The sequence below is a fragment of the Parasteatoda tepidariorum genome, chromosome 1 (genome assembly GCF_982258835.1).
Source record: "Parasteatoda tepidariorum strain Cologne lab strain chromosome 1, Ptep-v5.0, whole genome shotgun sequence".
In the NCBI taxonomy this organism is placed as follows: domain Eukaryota; kingdom Metazoa; phylum Arthropoda; class Arachnida; order Araneae; family Theridiidae; genus Parasteatoda; species Parasteatoda tepidariorum.
The window spans coordinates 64,431,919-64,453,684 of NC_141755.1; the positions used below are offsets into that span (position 1 = coordinate 64,431,919).

The 21,766-nt window shown below is 30.3% G+C and overlaps 1 protein-coding gene across 1 annotated transcript; it reads right to left on the reverse strand.

Annotated features, from left to right (window-relative positions):
* Window positions 1–614: 614 nt before the first annotated feature.
* Window positions 615–10,549, reverse strand: LOC107440750 (uncharacterized). The gene is made up of 3 exons (XM_043038729.3): window positions 10,479–10,549; window positions 4,106–5,235; window positions 615–1,907 (listed from the first exon to the last, which is right to left on the reverse strand). Exons 2-3 carry the CDS (start codon window positions 5,155–5,157, stop codon window positions 1,592–1,594), a joined length of 1,368 nt encoding a protein of 455 aa, XP_042894663.1. The 5' UTR covers window positions 5,158–5,235; window positions 10,479–10,549; the 3' UTR covers window positions 615–1,591.
* Window positions 10,550–21,766: the final 11,217 nt, after the last annotated feature.

The following is a 21,766-nucleotide window of genomic DNA, read 5'->3' on the forward strand; positions in this document are numbered from 1 at the left end:
TTCAGAAACATATAATCACGTACTACAAAAATAACAATAGTTGTTAGTAAGTTTTGGCTCTTTGGCGCCAGTTTTTGCTTCCCGATTTAACACATACTCTCAGTGTAAACTCTTATATACAAACATACGAAAAAGAAAATAGAATGCAATAATGCAATCTTAGAATATTTAGATGCTTAATCTCTCTCTATACATATTATTAAGCACAGGTATTAAGTATATCCTGAAGTATATCATGCATTGAGTACAGTAAATTAAGTACACTAAATTAAGTATATATATATATATGCGTATATATCAAGTAAAAAATATAACATATGTGGTAAAAATAACAAGAATATCAAAAAATATAAGTGAATATATAATATACAGTTTATAATTTAATGAAACAGAATAAAGAAATGTGAAAAGGAAAATCATCAAACGAATTAAGGTTCACGTAAGAACTATACGCCATCTTGATACAATATATTGTTTTTATTCTTCAGTTCTCTCTTCAAGGAATTTTTTATGCATTTTTAATATTTTTTTGAAAAATATTTTTATGTAGTCAGTAGTATTTTTCATTCATTTTTTTCAATTCTTTTTTTCCTTTTCTTGGCTAATTTTCAGTCTTTTTTTTTAATTTTTTGCTGCTTTTCAGTTTTCTAAAATCTAAAATCTTTTTTCATTACCTTTTCACTTTTTCAGTACCTTTTCATTTTTTTCAGTATTTTTTCTTCTTTTTTAATTATTTTTTTTCTTTTTAGCACTTTCTATTTTTCTAAAAATCTTTTTTTTCTTTTTTTTCTTCTTTTTTTTCTTCACTTTTTAGCATTTTTTTTTTTAAATTTTTTTCTTCGTACATATATTTGTTTATTTTTTCAGTATTGTTTCCTAAAATATTGTTTTTCAATTTCTTATTATTGTATTTGTCATAGATATATCCTCTACATATACATAAATGTGTCCCTTTATGAAAAAAAAAATGTCAACCTCCTTATTAGGAACAAACTATCATCAAAATCTCAATAAAAGTAATTTACAAAAGTTATTTACTTAAAACTAAAAATGCGCTAAGAATTCCCATTAGCCAAGTTAAGTTAGGGATTTCATGTTTTATTTGAATCATATATTCATTTGAAACAACTTATTAATAGCAGTTTTGGCTAAAGAAGTATGGAAGTTTAAAAATGCAAATTTCATTCAAATTCATGAATTCATCAAATGATCCGTGAGATTATATATTATCAGAGCTTTTACAGATGGACAGACGTAAGGTATGATACAACAATTAATAAAAAAATTGTTACATATATAGTTATTGATTGTTGTTTTCATCTAGAAAGACAATTTTTTTAATCTGACATTTTGATTAAATATGAAGTGAAATGTCTCCAATACTGATGCCATAAACTCAAAATTATATGCAACATAACATAACATAAATAAGTAAACAAAATTCTACAAAATCATGTTATATGCATCGGGATGCAGAATATATAATATATAAAAATTATAAACCAGAATCAATCAGATTGATCATTGGTAATACTGATACTGAATACGTATTAGATAAAAATCATGCATTCAGTATCAGTATTATCAATGATCAATCTGATTGATTCTTAGAACAAGATTTGTTCAACTTCAGGTCTTTATATTCTGAAGACAAAATACGATGTAGCCGTTTCAAAATTCTAGTTTCTTTCGGTTCAATTTTAATACTTAATTCGCAGAAAGCGTCAAAAGCAATAATACTGCTAGTAACGAAAATTGCTAAGGCATTTGCAGTGTAGTTATGTGACAATGGCAATAACGTCACAGACATAATAGGCCAAAACAGCTTATCTATTTTGACAACAGACTTCATTTCGGCATAGAGTTTCTTCTTCTCAGCTTGCTTTGTCGACTTTTTATTCTCTAGGCTGTAAAAGAAAAAGCAATAAGAATTAGGTAAGTATAATTAAGTTAGGTTTTAATTACGATGAATTTTGAATTTCATGATCCGCATAAACCCTGCTCAGCAATCCGCTTTCAAAACGTCCTCCTTGAACAATTGCCCTCATATATCTTAAATATAAGCCTACCGAACACGAAAAAAGGTTATTTTTCTACGGAAGGAGTTTAGATAACCACCGTCTCTGCTACATTCCCACAACAGAAGGAAACATCAACAAAACACAGAGAGAAACATCCATGAATTGAGTAGGATTTAAAGCCGCAACCATTGTCTTCGCACTCAGGCATGCTGACCGTTCGAGCACTTGGACAGCGACGATAAATCATAAAAAGCATTAACTAATAGAGGTGGTTTTGTCATGTTTTGACTGTGTTTTTGAACTTACGTATTGGACACGCTCACTGAGGGGACATTTAACATGAATATGGTTTAACATTCTGGATAGTCAGGTGTTGTCTCTTGAACAACATCTTCATGTTGGCTGTTGATACCACAATTTTTAAAGATTACAACAGAAAAGTTACGGCTGGAAGAATATGATACTGGTTTTACGAACGTTCACACATTCTACGGTATCTCTATCGGTCTGCGTAATCCCCTGTCTTGAACACATAGAAAATTTGTGGAAGGAGTTGGAACAGCGGATTAAGCGAAACTTCAAAATCAGCTCCGCCAAAATTTGGTTGATCTAAGAGATCGAATTCTCAGTGAGTGTCTCTAACTGGATACAATGCAACCACCAAAAGTTGTTGGTTCACTTCCTATAGAATTTATGCGATAGTCTAGAGTCAGAGTTACGCGATATTAAATGTTGTTCTTTATAATTTCTCTTGGCGTGACTAATATTTTGACCGGTGAGCTTAGTAATGTTTTTGGCACATTGATCATGGAGCCAATAAAAATATGTACTTATTAGCATTCCCCGGTATACATGGTGGTAAAAACCCCTTAAATTAAAAAGCGCTGTAAGCGTAAGTAATAAGCAGAAATCTTGCAGACACGGAAGTGTCAAAATGTAAATATATGATATATATTTGCTATTAAATGCTTCTTTTTTAAATGTCCTTGATGTTTTGAATGATTGAAAAATCCACTGAACCCTCGATACTGATTGACGTTCTTATTGATTATTGAGCTTAAACACACCATGTTTTGGTGCATCGGCCGAAAATCGTACACGGGCCATCCGAGGGGCAGGCGAGCATTCTACCACTGAACCAAATGGATTGAACTATCAACAATAGTTATCTTTTAGTTATCATTAATTCAAACTTATACTGTTGGTAGCTGCTATAATGCACAATGTTGGTAGCTATATATTGGTAGCTTATAACGTTGGTAGCTGCTATAATGTTCTCTGCTTTCATCTTAGGACTTGAATCGACTCGCTGTGGTAAAAATTGATTGTTTAATCGGATTGCATTTTTTTCCAATAATGTTTTGGGGAATCTTATTACTGCATGCGATTTTTGATTGCGTAAAAATTGCATGCGAATGAACGAAGACCTGATTGATAAGTTTTTTGCTTGTAAAAAAATCCACTCATTCTCATGCAAATTTTTTGCATCTAATGAGAGCGGCCCCTAAGTAGTTCGGAATTCATTCAAATGTAGTGTTTGCAAAGTTACGGTTTCGATGTCAGTAAAAGTTTATGCTCATTTAGGCAATTAAGGGACATGGAGAGGAGACCAGGAGGTTTGAATTCGCAATCTTCGTAATCGAATGATGATGTCAGGATGTCACTTTTCACGAAGCTCATTGAACAAAATCTTAGGGAGCATTCTAACTGCATCTGATCTGCATATGCGATCACACAAAATGCGATTCGCACATGCTTGTGCAGCTCCTCTCACACATATACTAGATCATATTGTTTCGAAGTATTTGCACATGCGTGCAGGGTAATTAGATTCATTGTTAATTCTCGAAGTTAATTTAATGCACCTGTTACATAACTAGCAAAAACGTCATCGTTTATCATCAAAATCCTTAGAATCAATAGCCAAGGTAGAATTAAAATGATGGAAACAATTTTAGTTTTCTGGTGAAAGAAAAAGGTGACTGACTGATTCAAAAGTGACTGTGATGACTGATTAAAAGGTGACTGTTACGTAGAATGAGAGGTAAGTCTTTATAATTATTAGTTATTTTATAAATACTTACGTTTTCCACCACAAGTTTGCAAAAGTAGATTTTGAGAAGTTCCTTGCTTTTTTTATGAATTCAGTGTTGTACAACAACTCGTGTTTTTGATAAACATTTGACAAGTATATGATGCTAAAAATTTTCGCTTCATTATTTTTTGCATCATTGATGGAGGTAGCGTTTTTGACATTCTCTTTATCCATTTCTATCTCACGCAAATGCTTCAGCATTTCCTGGAGTGAAACTTTATCATAGGTAATGAATCTATTTATCAATTTAGGATCAACGACAGTAATGCTGCATGAACGACCTCTGGACCCAAATTTTTTTTGCGAGTGTGAATTCAAGATTTGATAGCGACGTTCCAGTTCCTTAAGTTTGAGTTGCATTTTCGCAGACATTTCTTCTTGACAAGCAAGGATATCTTTTAAAATATCATCATTGATTCCAAATGGGAAATTTTTTTCAATAATGTCGCTGACAAACTTGCTTTGCTTATCGCTGTTCATAGCTTCAAAATTATCTTGATCTAACAAGAAAAGGTAAATAATTTTTTCCACCTTTGATTTACTATAATATTGAGATATAACATCACATAAGAAGCTCACAGAACCAATTACACCCGAGGCTGTCAGAATTTTGATTCCCCAATCAGGTATTATTTTTAAATAATCAGTACCTAAAAAAGCTGCGGAGCCAAAAACGCCTGCAGTGGAAAGAATTAATTTTAAAATGGAAGCCTTTTCCGCAACGTTTGCAATAGAACTTTCGCATTCCTTCAGCAAATCCATTGTTTTTTTTCTGTGAGTTCGCCATGTTTCATATGTTTTAAAGAATAATTTAATTCCTTCGTACATTTTCTGTTCCCTTATTACACTTTCTAATTCGAATTCGAACAGTTCCTTTTCCAGAACAGACTTAGACTCTGTTAAATGTTGAAAAAACATACGTGATGAATTATCATTCCATGATGAATTATCATGCGATGTATTATGAAAAGGTAATTTTATGATTTCATCATCAGTAATTTCATCATGCCTAGACTCGATTTGGTTAGCTGCATATTCCATTTTAGAGGAGTCCCCAAGGATAGTTTTGACAGAGGAGACCAGGGGCAAGTCTTGAAAAGACTTTTGAGTTAAGACAGCCTGAAAAGAAAAGAATGTATTATTTATAGAATTAAGCACATAAGTATCAGGCTACCTAAACTAATGAATTTAGGTAGCCTAAAATGAAATGAATATATTATTATGCACATCGGCATCTGGCTACTTAAACTAACGAGTTTAGGTGGCCTAAAACGAAAATAATTTATTATTCAGCATATAAGAATCAGGTTACCTAAACTAAAGAGTTCGTCTAGTCTGTAACGAAAACAATATACCATTTATGGAATTAAGTACTTAAGTATCAGGCTGTCTAAACTAACGAGTTTAGGTGGCCTAAAACGAAAAGAATATAATATTAAGCACGTCATCATCAGACTATCTAAACTAAGGAGTTTATGTTGTCTGTAGCGAAAAGAATATATTATTAAGGAAATTAAAAAAAAGTTAAGGGAAATGTTAAGTTTTTTAAGATAGGTCAATTTTGTTCACGCAGTGAAAGAACTAGGACTGAACTTAAAATAAAAGGTATGGACTATAAATTTACAGGATTGATATAATAACTATTGAAAATACTTTTTGAAATACATGACCAAATACACGTTTTAAAGTTAATCTTCCATATGATGTAGTGCAATTCTGTAGTTGACTGTAAATTCATATACTTTTACGGAGTGCTCTTGACGTTCTTAATGTCTTCGATATCCTTCAATCTTGTTACTTTAAAAATATTTTTCTGAAATGTATAGTGAATGATCTATCTCCAAAACCTCTGAAATTTCATAAAAATTTCTAAAGAAATAAGGTTTAAGGTTTTTGAAACCATTAAAATGCACTAACTTCAGCATTAAAGAGCATTCCGAACAAGGACTTATTTTGTTTAAATAAAAAACTCCAGGAAACGGAATCTGTAACATATTATTTGATTAAAAAAACTTCGTTTGGTATAAAAAACACACAAATTGTAAATAACAATCACATGTTTCAAGCGCTCAAATATAGATGCCCATTTTTAAAACTAACCAGGCATGAAAGAGGATAATCAGAAGTGATTTGAAATATGAAATGTAAAGTTGTCAACGAAAAATGGAAAATAATGGATAGTAACAAAATTAGTAATATCCCAATCAAAAATATGGATGAAAAAACAGAACAGGAAAAACCACTGTGACCAAGAGAGGCAAAGCTGGGTAAAATGCATTTCAGCGCATTATGGACAGGTGGTGATGAACTAATGACGTTAACAAGGGAATCTGCATTCATGAGAATGAAACACGATTCCATGGCGTCTAGATGAGCTGGCCACCTATCCATAACGCACGTAAATACATTTTATCCTGATTTGTCTCTCTTTGTCACCGTGATTTTTCTTGATCTCTTTTTTGCACTTTTTTGCACTGTGGTTTATCTAGTTTTGTGTCTCATCTTTATTTTCCGTTTTTCGTTGACAACTTAATGTTTTATCTTCACAACTTTTACTATATTTACAGCTTTACGTCTGGTATATCTTGAAAATGCGCACTTTTTTTTTGAGCGCCTAAAACTTAAATATAAGTTATATAAAAAACGAATGATTTACAGTAAAATAAACTAACTCTGGAACGAATGATTCATAATAAAATAAGTTCATGGGCTAAATAATACTTATAAGTGTTGGAAAAAATGAAGAAAAATCTAGTAAAAATCACTACTTTGAAATTTTTTTTTTTTCTATATTAAACGGATATCGTTTTTTTTGTGCTTCTAATATCATAAGCAGTAATTTTAAATAATCTGTTATAATTTATTTCTATGTTTATAAGTCTTACTTTAGTAAATCTTTGTTTAATTGCACTAAGGAATAAAGTTTTTGTTGCATTTATGCAAGTGCTTGACCTTACCTAGTTCGGTGTGGGAATTTTAAATCAGAAATTAGCTTTGTTTGAAGAGCTACATATTTGTGTTTAAAATCATATTTTTAGTTAAGTTAATCTTTTATCTTATTTTATATTATAACCGTCGCTCAACAGCCTACCCAATTATTGGGTTTACGACTACCGATGTTCAACTCCGCAGCCTTGTAATTTTGAACCTAATCCAGAAGACAAGGGAGCTCCCGAATCAAGTATTGGTAGAAATTTGACTTCGTGGATGACTTAGTGATGGAAAAAACCCGCATTCGCGTTACATGGAGAGGAAGACCACGAAAACTTCCCAAGGTTAGCCTGACGGCAAGGGGACCCTAATCCATGATCCGTCAGCGACTGAGGATATTTCTCGTTAGCACAGAGGTCGGTTCAAGCTGGATGCGGAATTCGTATCGATCAGCCATAGCTGAGATTCGAACCCGGTGCACCTCATTGGAAGGTGAAGGCTCTATCCCCAGAGCCATCACGGCTGAACAAATGTACAAGTTCATAAAAGACGTATAAGATTACACGCTGTTGACTGCTCATTTGTAAAAAATCATTTAAGGTAAGAAACATAAGACTTTAATCGCATTATAAACTGAAGCGTATTATTACCTTCTTTTATCCACTTCCTACGTAGCAGAGAAGTGGGGACACTCAGTATTCACTTGACGGAATTCAAAAAAATTGGTTTGGAATATTTAGTAGAGAATTGCTTGTAAAGATAAACCGATTGCAGATTTGAAATCAGCAATGTGAAAATATCCGAAATCACTTGCAATAGAAAAAAAATTGTTTCCCGGCGTTGTCTATAATAATAAATGGAAAAGTATGTGTGCTTCTTCTATAATTTCAGAGCCGCGGTGGCTCAGGGGATCGAGCTTTCGCCTTCCAATAAAGTGAATCGGGTTTGAGTTCCAACAATGGCAAGTCGATTCGAATTCCGCACCTAACTTGCACCGACTACAGAGATGACATAATATATCCTCAGTGGTAGACGGATCATGGGCTAGAATCCCTTTTGCCGTCAGACTGACCGTTGAAGGTTTTCGTTTTTTTCCTCTCCATGTAACTCAAATGTGGGCTAGCTCCATCGAAAATTCCTCCACGCAGTCAAATTTCTCCCAATACTTGATCCAGGAATTCCCTTGTCTTCCTGATTGGGTTCAAAATTACCATGCTAAACATCTTTAGTCGTAAACCCAAAATTGGGTCAGCTGTTCACAACGGTTATAAAAAATATATAATTTCAAACTAGGGTTATGTTTTAAACATCTTCTAGTAATTACATTTTTATTCAATATTGTTCTATAGAACAGCTTTCTCAGCAGAGTTTTGTTACAAACGAAGTGTATTCATAATTATTTTAAAAAAAATACTTGTATAATTAGGAAATTATTTTTATTTGATTTAAAAAATGCCATATTCTGTTCAGTACGTATAACATTTTTGAACAAACAATTAAGTAAAAAACTGCTCAATAGTTTTTCTTCTATTTTAACTTCTTTGTATGAACGGGATCATTTTCTGTTCAGGCTGAAAATTTTTTAATTATAGCTTGCATCATAATGACGCAACATAGTTTCATTAGTGTTTGTTGTGTCATTTTGTTACGAGTTATCTCTGAATGTTTTAATCACGTGAAAATCACTCTTTTAAAAATCTTTTGATCTAAAAAAAATATTTTTGTTTGAAGATATACTCGTGTATGCAAAACTGTATTTCAAATACTGCTCTTTACCATATTTCAAACTCCCAGATTTTTCAAAGCTGGTTTTGTGTTTCGTTTTATTGATAAAAAAAAATACCGCCTTTCCTTGCTACTGTTTATTTTTTTTGTTTTATTTTTTTTTTTTGTTTTACAAAAAAATTGAATTGAGTAAGGTATGAAGTATACCTTTCAACGATACGGTAAATCAAATTTTATGTCTCATAAGGAAAATAGAAATTTCTATGAAATAACTTTTTCGTTTTCATATTTTTGAGACAGAGTAATAGTTTTAAAGCAAAACACTAAAATGGATAGCTATTGAACATTTGGATGAACAAACAGAAAACGAATTTAATAAAAGCGAATCAAAATACATAATAACGAGTCATGAATCTGGTACGCGCACCCCAGGGGTACGGGAACAGTTTAGCGGGGGTCTTGCGAAATATCATGAAAATTTACAATTACGTATTTTTCTATTGCCTATTTTTTTGCAGGGGTTAACAGTTAATGATTAGTTGTGTCAACAGCCAGTTGTGATTTTAACTTTTGTGCAATTTCTTTATAGTAAAAAATATATTTATTTTTTTATTAGTGGTACACAGCGTTACGAAAAATTTAGAAAGGGTACACAAAAGTCATAAATTTGGGAAACACTGATATAACCAAACTCAGAAGACTCTATTCACGAGAGTCCTTGTTTTTATTTCTCGTAAAAGTATCATTTTCCCTATGGGAAGTTTTATTTCTGTTTTCGAGAGCTCTTGAGAACTTCCATTCTTAAATGAAGTTTTTATTTTATTTTATTCCGTTATGAGGGAGATTAGTTATTGCTCAGTTCGAAAAATAAATAGCTTTTTTAAAGTTTTTTCGATGTAGAATTATAAAGATTCTTATCAATATAAGTTTTGCATTCATTCTCTCAGAATATGCTCGTTGTCGTCACTGTTTCACAAAATTTTCAAAATTTCGTTTCTCATAAACTTAACCAAAACTGTTTCTGGAACTAATATGAAATTTTGCACATTTCTGTAGAAATATTTCGGGAATAGTCTGATATAAAAATGTTATGGATGCGGCTGCTAAGTTGTTGAGTTATTTTATGTCTCATTTGAAGATCGTTTTTTTTTTTGTTCCACCACTATTTAGTGCTTATAGCAAAAGCTATAAGCATGAAAAAAATTTTTTTTTGCTGCAATACATCCGTAGATCTGTTTTAATTTCAAATAAGCTTTGAAGTAATTAAATAATAGTTTTAGATAAAAAAAAATTAAAAAGTAAAGAAAAAAAAAAGAAAAAAGGAAGAAAAAAAGGAAAAAAACAGGAAAGAAAGAAGTCGAAATAAAGTATTTGTATGTAATATAAATCAGAAATAATTAAAATAAATTCCTGAAAAGAAGCTTGTTGTCACAGTTATCAAATGCATTTGTGTACGCAAATTCATTTTTTTTTTGTGAATAACGCAGAAAGAAATTGTTGGCGTCATAACAAAAACTGCAAATTTCATAAACTAGTATTTTTGAGACCAAGTTAAAGGAAATAAAATATTTTTTTTCACATCATTAACTCAAACTAAAAATTACTTGTTTCCTTCAAATTTTCGGGTTTTAAGCAATTTCACTCGCAATGTTACCTATTATATTAAATAAAATAAATGAAATAAAACTTTAACAAATGAAACTTACCTTTACTTCGTTTGACTACATGAAAAACTCAATTGAATATGATGTTTCTCAAAAACAAAGTTTGATAAGCTTTGACTAAATTGATAATTTATTATCGGTTTGAGTGATATTTTCCATTATTATCAACGATTTTCTAATCACGCATTGTTTGATTTCCACGAATTTTATTGTTTCTCAACAATTTAATTCTGCGAATATTTTTAGTACTAGCGAATCAAATTTGTTCGAATTTGTGTAACAAGAGATTCCTCTACGGTTAATATTATTATATTATTATTCTTTTATTATTATTAATTACCATCATTAATTATTATTATTTTATTATTATTCTTTATTATTATCATCATTATTATTTTTTTATCTACTATATTATATTATTATTATTCTTTTAATTGTGATAATGTTCTATTATCGCAACGTTTAATTCTCCAGTTTAGTATACTTAAGTAGTGCTAGTAGTATAGTAGTATATAGAGAGTATTTTTAAATGAAATTTATCTATTTTTTTTTTGTGCATGTTTGACTTAATCTCATCGACTTTCCCTTTTTTTTCAAATCATATAAATTTTTATTTTATTTTTGTAATTTACTTTTCAACACTCTGGGTTTAACCCTTAGTTTTCAGATGCTTGCTCATTATAAATATTCTTATTAATTACTAAGGTAATTATTTCTACAACCTCCATATACGTATTTTTGTCTTAGGAAATATGAATCATGTGCAACAAAATAACTGAATTTTCTCATTTGATCATTTAATATACATATTTTTTTAACTAATAAACATATTGATAATCTATCAGGTTTTTTCTTCTTTTTTTTCTTTCCTCCAGACGTAATCTACATGCTTAAATTGTGCAATATTTATTTTTCTTTATTATTCACTTTATGTTACGTTTTGCAAAATCTGTTTTTCTTTACTATCCACTTTATATTTTGCTCCTTTTTAGGGTGTGCAGTGTTTTAATTACTAAAAGATCCTTCCCCGTTTTTCTTTTACTATACTCGTAATATATTTTATTTTGATTTTGCACCGATGTCTTCTTACACTTTCCTTCGGAGCAAACGATCCTACCTCTTTTAATTTTGTTCTTTTTAGTGAGATCACCTTTTAACTTAGTTTTTTGTATCAGTGACATCACTGTGACTCTTTTTTCTATTGCCTGAATGCTGAGAGCTAATGGCTGTTTTTAAGGCACTGCATGGCCACAAGGAGTAATTATTGATCGGTTTTAGAGAAATTAATTTGGAGTGCTACTAAGAGTAATTATGGAATTACCAATGGCTTAGAGAAAAAGGAGACATGACTAGAGATAATGAAATTGGCTCATTTCTAAAAAAATTATGAATGTATTAAAAATAAGCACTTGATCGAGATTTATGATGTAAAATTTATCGGAAAACTCACTGCATAAGGAAAAGAATAAAATATCAATAAAAGTTCAGCTGCTCAAATATTAGTTCTTAATTAAATTTGAAATACATATTTATTAAAAAAAATCAACTGCACACAAAATATACTTTGGAGTAAGAGGGAAGAAAATGGATGGTGGCAGAATTCGGTAATATAATTTTATTTAATAATTCTATATTGCTGGAATGATGCGTGTAATTCGGTATAAGTAATGATATTATAAAACAATTATTCTATGTTTTACTGCTCTACAACAATACAGAAAATTAAGTAAAATTATATCACTGAAATATTCTATATTATACAAATCTTCCCCTTACTTATACCGAAAATAAAATACAACGCGAGATAATAACAGAAAATATAAAATCTAATATTATATATCACCAAAACCAATGCAAAATAATATTAAGTATATTAAATATATTAATAATTTATATTGAAATTATATTATATATTAATATATTAATAATTTATATTAAAATTATATTATATATTAGTATATTAATATTAAATATATTAATAATTCAGTGAAAAAAAATTCGCGAATTACTATTGATTCAAATTCTTTAAAGTTAAAGCTTTTTTCAGATATTTAGTATATTTAAGATCCTTTTTTTTATTTGAGGAATTTGGAAAACTTTTGTGACTGTGTAGTTTAATTACGCCCCCTCAAATGCTTGCTATGATGATATGATTTGGCTAATCCTTTATGTGGAGAGTTGTAAGAAAAGTTTTCTTTTTTTTGACATATGGAACATTTCTTTTTGTTATAAGTTAGTAATAAAAATTAAAAAAAAATTTTAGGTGGTGCTGCTATCTACATATGAAAATTATAACTATGATTTTTAAGTGCTTAAAATCGAACATAGATGGCAGCAGCACAAATTTAAAAAATAAATTTTGCTTTGCGTATGCCTTATAGAAAATAATTGGTGAAATATATTAATTCTGCTAGTTATATCCAAACCAAAGAAAAAATGCGGAACAGAAAAACATAGCAATATGAAACATGCAATATAATGTCACAAATTAAGAAAATTATTAGATAAACTATAAAAAAAGTTCCGTAAAAGTTTGATTTGCTTAAAATAATAAATAACTAATAATAAGTAACTAATTATATTTAGATATTTAATAATATTTAGAATAATTATCAATGATAGATTAATTTAAAATTATATATTACTTGTTATTTCTAGTAATTAGTAGCTTATTTTAAAAAAATATAGTTTAATTGAAAATTTGAAAAACAAATGTTTGTAATAATGATTTGTGTGAAAAAAGTTTTACGAAAGAAAATATGGTTACATTAGTGCTGGGATAAAAAATTTCTTAAGCACAAATATAAAAAAATAATGAGAAAAGCAATACAGCTGTTTAGATGCTATTAACAAGCATAATAATTTAAGACAATACAAGATTCTGCATTTTGGTACAGACTGATCCATATTTACTAGAATCATCTAAACGCCTTTGACGTGTGCCTTTTACATTTTTTTCTTATTTATTTATTAATTAATAATAATTTAATTTATTTCAATGCTGAATATACACATTTATATTTATGATATTCACAATTACTCACTTCAAATTAATTTAGGAAGAAATACAGAAAACAGTTATATGTGAAATTCTTTTTTTTTTTCTCTGCTTATGAAGGAATTTATCATAAGGCAAAATAATATTGACAGGATTACATTACGTCGAGATTACAAGTTACAAGGATTTCTTACATCGCTATCACGCATGTCACTTCAAGGAGGTATGTATTATCTTTTAATATTGTTAATAAATTTTAAAGTCCCTGAATTAGAGAGGCAGATTTCTCCACCATTTTCGGAGAAAAAGTTTGTCATCAATGCGGAAGAACAACAATATTTGTCAATTCATCGCTGCAAAAGACTCGCTCGCATTGTTTACTATTACTCTTGAACACAGTTGAAACACAGTTGAACACATTCTCATTGAACACAGTTGAACACATTCTCATTAAAAAAAATTAGCCATATAATATAACATACACTGGTGGACAAAATTAAGAAATGGAAAACATTTTCCCAAATATCTCAAAAAATACTGAATATAAATAAATGAAATTTGGTATGGATATAGCTTATTCCATGATAATAAAGTATGCAAAACAAGAAGGAAAGTGCCATTTACTGGCAAGACCTATTGCCAATAAATCCAATGTAGTCTGAACTTAAGGATAAAAGATGACAATAAAAGTGAAGCTTGTACAGTGTGTGTTGCCTCTAGTATGGTGTATGGTCCCCCTGACACACAGACAGCATGCACAACGAATATGCATGCTGTCAATAAAGGAGTTAAGGAGGACTTGTAGAAGACCCTCCCATTCTTCCATCAGAGCAATTTTTATCCCTAGAATGGTTCTGGGGGGAGGTTGGTTCATCGCAATAACTCTCCCAAGAGCATCCCAAGCATGCTCAATAGGATTCAGGTCAAGGGATTTGACTGGCCAATCCATTCGTTGAATATCCTCGCTTTCCAGATACTCATCAACCATGAGAGCCCTATGAGGTCGCGCATTGTCGTCCACAAAAATAAACTCAGGGCCAACAGCGCCCCTGAAAAGACGCACATAAGGCTCTAGGACCTCCTGCCTGTACCTCTGGGCATTCACGGAACCATTGTCAAACGCATGGAGCGGTGTGCGGGTATCTTGCATGTGCGAAAATGCTTTCCATCGCTTAATTTTGTCCACCAGTGTAATTAGATATATGTAATTTAATAATTTCAAATTTAGTGTTTTCAATGTAAAGTTATATATATTTTTTCGTCTTTTATAGTTTCAGTTACAGCTCTCTTCGTCTCTTATAGTCTTAGTTACAGCTTAGACCATTAGGGACATTTAGTTTGTTTGTGATTCTGCGTTGACATTCATATTTTGAAGATTTTAGTTAAATTTTTATTTTAAGTATGCGTCTTCGTAGCACTACTGACTCTAATTGCTCCGATTAGTCGCCTTGTTGTCTGATTTCTAATATGTGTCACTTCTAATGGAATACCATCAAGTGACTTGGTGTGAGGAACTCGATCTTCTTGAAACGTGGCATTTGTTTATGTTAGCAACTGCTCTTTCCATTTAATTTCGAGTAAGCGAAGCACAACAAGTATCAATTATCTTGAAGTGATACATTTTATATTCTTACACAGAGAATCTTTCACGAAGATTTTAATTTTGTATATTTCTTACTTAACACAAAAATTGGCATGAAGATATGTGGAACATAAACAAACTTTTTTTTTCGAATGTCAGGCACTGAACTTTATTCGTTTCGCCTTAGAAGATGCCAGAGGTGTTACTCATTTCGCATTACCCAGTGGGCACCTGTGAACCAAAGTCACGGAGGCGAGTAAAATTGCCCACACCACACTGCCACAAACCAGTACATAGGGTGGGCCACATTTCCACACACAACAGAGGACAACACAAGAGAGAGAAACATCCATGCCCAGAGCGGGATTCGAACCTGCGGCCGTTGGCTTCGCAGTCAGGCGTGCTAACCGCTCGGCCACCTGGCCGGATAACCAAACTAATTATGCATCGAAGTTGCCAAGTGCACAAGACAAAATTATATCATGGTTACAATAAAGTACATAAACAAATTATAAATCTAAGTTAGGTATAAAACATAAATGAGAAAGAATTATCATTTCAATTAATTCGATTTGTGATACGGCGCTGTATGTAATTAACTTTATGTTAATTCATATTCTAACTTAAGTGGAGAAACTTAGCTCAACTTTAACACGTCATTTTGCTTATAAACGATCAGCTGAAGCTGACGTTACAGGTCACATGTGTGAGTATCCGTGATCTTGCAAGTTTTCATAACATTTTTGATAAAAGCATTTGATTTCAAGATTGCTTCCTAATGCAGTTTCAAGAAAACAAAGACTTGCACTTAATGGAGCTTTAAACTTCATCAAACTGCTGTAAAAACATGGAAAGTTTTTTTTTAAATTTAAAAACAACAATTAATAAAGTAAAAATACTAAATTCAAGTGTTACTTTTTTGAATAAAGAATAAAAATTTACTTATTTGTATTTATTAAACAAAAATAACAATGTATGTATTTTTTTTCTCGTGTTTTTCTTTCTTTTGGTGAACACAAAATGTTCATCTAAAACAATGAAGATAAGAATATATTTGTAAACTGTTTTCATAATGGGATAAAAGTTTATGTTGTATTGTCTTTTGTTTTGGAATAAAATAGTTATACAGTGATGTTTGTCACGATTTTTTGTTTGTTAATTATTGTATATTCAAGAAATTAAAAATTTCAAAAATTAAAAGTTCTTATAATTTGCTCTGCAACTTTGTGATAAATATTAGGGGGGCCAAGTAGTGTCGTTTTAGTGCATCTGATACTTGTTATCATGATTTTATTTTTAATCAATAATGTATTCACCCTCGTTAGCAACAACCTTTCAATACCGGGCTCAAAATTAATTGAAATGGATTGAAAAAAAAATGAATTTGTTTTTAAGACCTAACGAATAATTAATGCGGGGAAACGACATTACTTTCCGATCCCAATAACATTAAGAATTATATGGGGGTTGGCAAGTATATGTGCATTGATAAAACTATAACATACAAGGTTTAAAATTTTTTATAGTTGCACTCAAATGCAATGAAAACAAGAGGATTTATTTAGAATTTGGTTATTTTTAATGTTTTGAGAAGTTACGGATTTTTTCTTTAGTGTGATACGAAACAAAAATTGTTTTTCAGACATAGATAAAAAAATTTACTCCTAGATTGTAATTTTAGAAAAAGTGTTCTGTGTTTTCACGATTTAGACTTCTGTATTTTGTTTTTCTCTTTATTTTTTTACTATTTTGTTCCTTGCATCTGTTATCTCCTTTCTAATACGATGATGATATAAGTCAAAGTTTAATGTTTTTACAAATAGATTAGTTAGAATTTTTTTAATATTAGTTTAATTTCATCAAAATGTTAGGATATGATAGCGAATGTATTTTTTTTTTTGACATTGACGTTATAAATTGTTATCATCATTTTTTTTTCATTGCTTTACTTTTAAATTTGCGACAGAAAATACACATTTTTTAAAATTTTTATCGTGTTTAAAATACTATAATAGTAAAACAATGATAATAGTAAAATATTTCTTTGATTAACTTATTGTTTAAAATTTAGCTGAAGAACATATACATTGTGATAAAAAAAAATCAAAATCAATACAGAAAGAACTTTGTTTAAAATTTTATCTGTAAGTTCCTGTATATTTTTTGCGAAAGCATGTTTTGTAAATGTGTAATATAGCTTTTTATAGCTAATTCATCAATACCAGAAACTTGACTCCGAAAACTGCTGAATCTTTTAATTTTTTTTAAAAAAAAAGCATTGTTTAAAATGTTTATATATATCATCTATTCTTTGGGAGAACAAATTATGCATAACTGTGTTCGAAATGCATGAAATTATGCATTACGAACACAGTTCTGCATAATTTCTTATCAGCGACATACAAGCAGTTGAATAGTTTTTTTTTCTTTACGAATTGAAGGAAATTTTGTGATAACAGGGCTGCCAAAATAGTAACTGATGGTAGTTAAATTTGGATCATTAATACTAAGGACAGCTTTTAAGAAGTGATGAAAAAATGTATGTTTCATCGTTTCATTCTTGTATTCAATGACACATTTCTTCAAATTCAATTTACGTGAAGCACAATACTTTTTATTTCCTTTGTTTTGAATATTAAATGTGATTAATATTTTTGGGCAAAGATTTTTTTTGAAGTTTAGAGTAGCTTTATAGACAATTATCGAATCACTAAAAATTTTTGATGGTCTTACGGAAAATTATTTCTGTAATATAACAAAATGCTGACAATTTTTAAAATATTAAACGCGTTACTGGTTTAAACCCCTGAAAAATGTTGACAGATGCTTTTGGATTTTGTTTCAGGTTTTTCAGTAAGGTAAAATTTCAGATTCTGAAAAAATAAAGTTAAAAAAGCAATCTATGCAATTTCAGTGGAAGAAAATTTAGGAAAGTAAGAAATTTGGTTATTTCAGAATTATTATCCTTTATTTTCAGAATTATTACAAAAAGTGACATTTTAAAATTCAAATAGTAAATTTATTTTAATTTCGAATAAATCTTTAAGTAATGCTACAGTTTCATTATTAAATATATTATTGCTTATACTTATATTTTCAGATGGTAAGAACGAAAAAATATTTTTTGAAAGTTAAAAATTTCTACTGAATTCAAATGAAAATATAATTTTTCAACTATATAGTGTGGTTTTTATTATAAAGATTCATAATGTGAATAATGTATGATAATTGTTAAATTACAAATAACTAGAGTAAAAGGAGAGATGACTACATAAATTATTTTTATAAAATATGTTTTACGAACTATCAATTTCAATTGAGATTTTGTAAAATTGGCTCATTTCTAAAAAAATATAGGAATACATTTAAAATTAAAAATAAACACTTAGAAATGATTAATAATATAAAATTTAGCGAAAAACTTCATATAAAGAAAAAAAAATTAATGAAATTTTTGCTACTCAAGTAATAGTTCTGAATTAGATTTAAAATGCATATTCTTTCATTGTTATATGTTTTACTGCTTCTCAACAATACAGAAAATTAAGTAAAATTGTAACTCCGAATTATTCTACTACCATCTAAATCTTCCCCTTGCTTATTCCAAAAACAAAAAACGACGCAAGATAATAATAGAAAATAGAAAATCTAATATTGTATAGCATCAATACCAACGCAAAGTAATATTACGGCGAAAGCAAAATAATATTAGTTTGTTTAGAATCTAATGCTATAAAGTGCAGAAAAAGCAGCCACCTTCTGTATTTTTCTAATATTTGAAAGTTATGCAAGATAACGTTAGATTTTTCTGGTTTTCTAATGTTATCTAATATTGTATGCTCCTTAGGTATTAATGATACTACTATGTAATTGTAAGGAAATAAATAGAGATATGACAAATTATAAACCATAGCTTGTCAAATATTCAACTCTACAATCTCAATATTTTTAGATATTTTTTTATTTCTTTTTTATTTCCAATGAGCTGCACAATCGGTCTTGCCGAAGAGCAGACCTAGTGCGTTCTCCAGAGGTGGTATCCACTCTTTCAGGACCATCATATTGGGTGAGATACCGTTGGTTATGTTAATTTGGACGTCTAGTTTCTGCCAGACTAGATGGCAGCTCCGAGACTCTATTTGGATGCTGAAGTGCACTAGGAATTTAATTTTTCCGGAAATGCCAAGAGCCAATAAGGCACTCGGCATTTCCGGGAAAATTAAATTCCTAGTGCACTTTAGAAAGAAGAACGTCCGGAAACTAGACGTCCAAATTAACATATCAATATCAATATGTTGAATTGGTTTTTCGTGTAACAAAAATTTCGATAGTGAGTTCGAATACCCAGTGAACGCTGCTGTTTGTTGACTGATGGCTCTATTGGTTAATCTTCTATCTGTGATTTGGGATTCTTGATGCCCACCAGAGAGCCTTGACGTTTATTTAGTCAAGGAATTTGACTCGTCGGGGGCTCTGAATGGTCCAACTTGGTTGAATACCCAACTGGTCTGGTTACAAGGACGTACTCCGGAAAAGACTCCCGCATTAGGCACCACTTGGCGCAGGTAAGAACGAACACTTTGAAAACAACAAAAAGGAGAATTTCGTAATCCTACCTCCTATCAATGACTTCAGAGCAACGTGTAATTCTATTTCGTTGGTTGAGGAGGAGATTGGTTGACGTTGATCATTATTTTAATAGTGTTTAAATTTTTTCTCTGTCTAAAAAGTGGTAAAGAAAAATTAAAAAAAAATCAACTAAACTTAGTTTTTATCATTTTTATCGAAGTAAAACCAGAAAATTTTATTTTATTTTATTTCTAATGGCAGATTATGAACAGTTACGGCAGTAAACAATTAAAAAGAAAGAACACAGAGTACAGCAAAAAATGCTGAAACAGAGTTTATTAATCTAAGACAGTGTTTCCCAAACTTGTGACTTTTGCGTACCCTTTCTAAATTTTTTGTAACGCTGTGTACCACTAATAAAAAAAATGAATGTATTTCTTTAAAAATATGTCTATTTTTCCTTCTTGGTACAAAGTTGTGTTAATAAGCTTATTTGCATCAGTGAGAAGGATGATATTGTTTTTGCTGTGATAACAGGATAAAAATTATCTTTTATAAAAATAATCAAAATAAGTTGAATTTATTGCAAACCTTTACTATAAAAAAATTGCACAAAAGTTAAAAGTCACAACTGGCTGTTGACACCATTAATTATTAACTGTTAACTCTGCAAAAAATAGCCAATGGAAAAATACGTAATCGTAAATTTTCATAGCTACCTTTGTTTTTAAATAAAATTGTCGTTTGTTGCACGATATTTCGCATAAGAACGCGTACCCCCGCTAAACTGTTCTCGTACCCCTGGGGGTACGCGTATCACACTTTGGGAAACACTGATCTAAGATATCTCTAGCCTCCCAATAACGCTCGGCGAGAAAAGTCTTGCCTAGAGCAGGACAGTGGAGTAGATGTACGGAGTCCATGACCTATCCAGACCAGCACAGAGTGCATATCGTGAAAGAAACAATTTTGAGTCAATAAAGATGGTTTGTTAGGCAGTCATGTACGGTGGCTAGGCAGAATTCAGCTACTGCTCTACGCCTTGAGCTATTACACAAATTTGGGATAGCATTCAAACCAGAAAACTTAAGCCGCTGAATTTTTCAGAATCGAAAAGACTTTTCAGAATGGTTAATTTAAAATATACAAAAATGTTTTTTGTGAAAGATGTATTAAAGGGTTTGATTTTTCTCTTTATTATCTGCCTATGACAACATAATAATGACTCATTATCAGACCGAAACTGTTTATCTAAGTGATACAAAAGATTTTGAAGTCTTTCTTTATTATCTATCTACGACTACTTATGTTATTATTAAGTTGTTCTACGCTATTTATAAACTTCACACTTATTATCCTTCCTACCTTCGCACTTTTATGTGTGCAGTTTCAGTTTTAAACTAAAAATTTCTTTTTGATTTAATAAAAATGTCTTAAAACTTCTATTTAAAATAGAGTTTTGGAACAAGTAGCTTCTAAGAATGGCTTTTAAAGCGAATGTGATAAGTGATAAGATTTTTATATTGTAGTATTTGTCTCACTAGTTTAACAGCTGTGCAGTTATTTGCTTTACCAGTAGTGATACAAAAGCAGAAGGATCGATTAATGTATTATCTTATATCTATTTTGCTGCGAATTGTGTTTCATAGTTATTTTTTTAATAGTTATGGCAGACAAAATTCCTGTTTTTTTATACTTTAAAGAACACTGTCGTAGAAATTTGATAAATTTATCGGCAGTTATTACATTAAAAATATGACTAAGCGAAACGTTTTCTTATCTGTTAAAATACGAAAAATGTTTTCCACAATTTTTTGATAAATCAATTTGTTATGTTCATTTTTACTGTTACATTTTGTACAAAAAGTAGCTGATAAATTGATTACATTTTTATCTTATGAGATTCCTAGTAGAAAGGCGTGTGCTACGTTAAGCAAACAATGTAAATTTTTATCTTCTCTCCCAACTGCTGTTTTGTAAACAGTTTCTAATGAAGAAGATGTTTTTCATCTATTTTTGTAGATAGAAATCGCTCAATACTTTTGAGATAACTACTGATTAGGAAGAAAAAATGTTTGCCGTCATTGCTAAAATTGTAAAAACAGTTTCAGTTCTTTAATTACACAATAACTGAATCGAGCCACTTGGCAGAGAGTTAGTTCGACGTAAGGGTTCTTACCA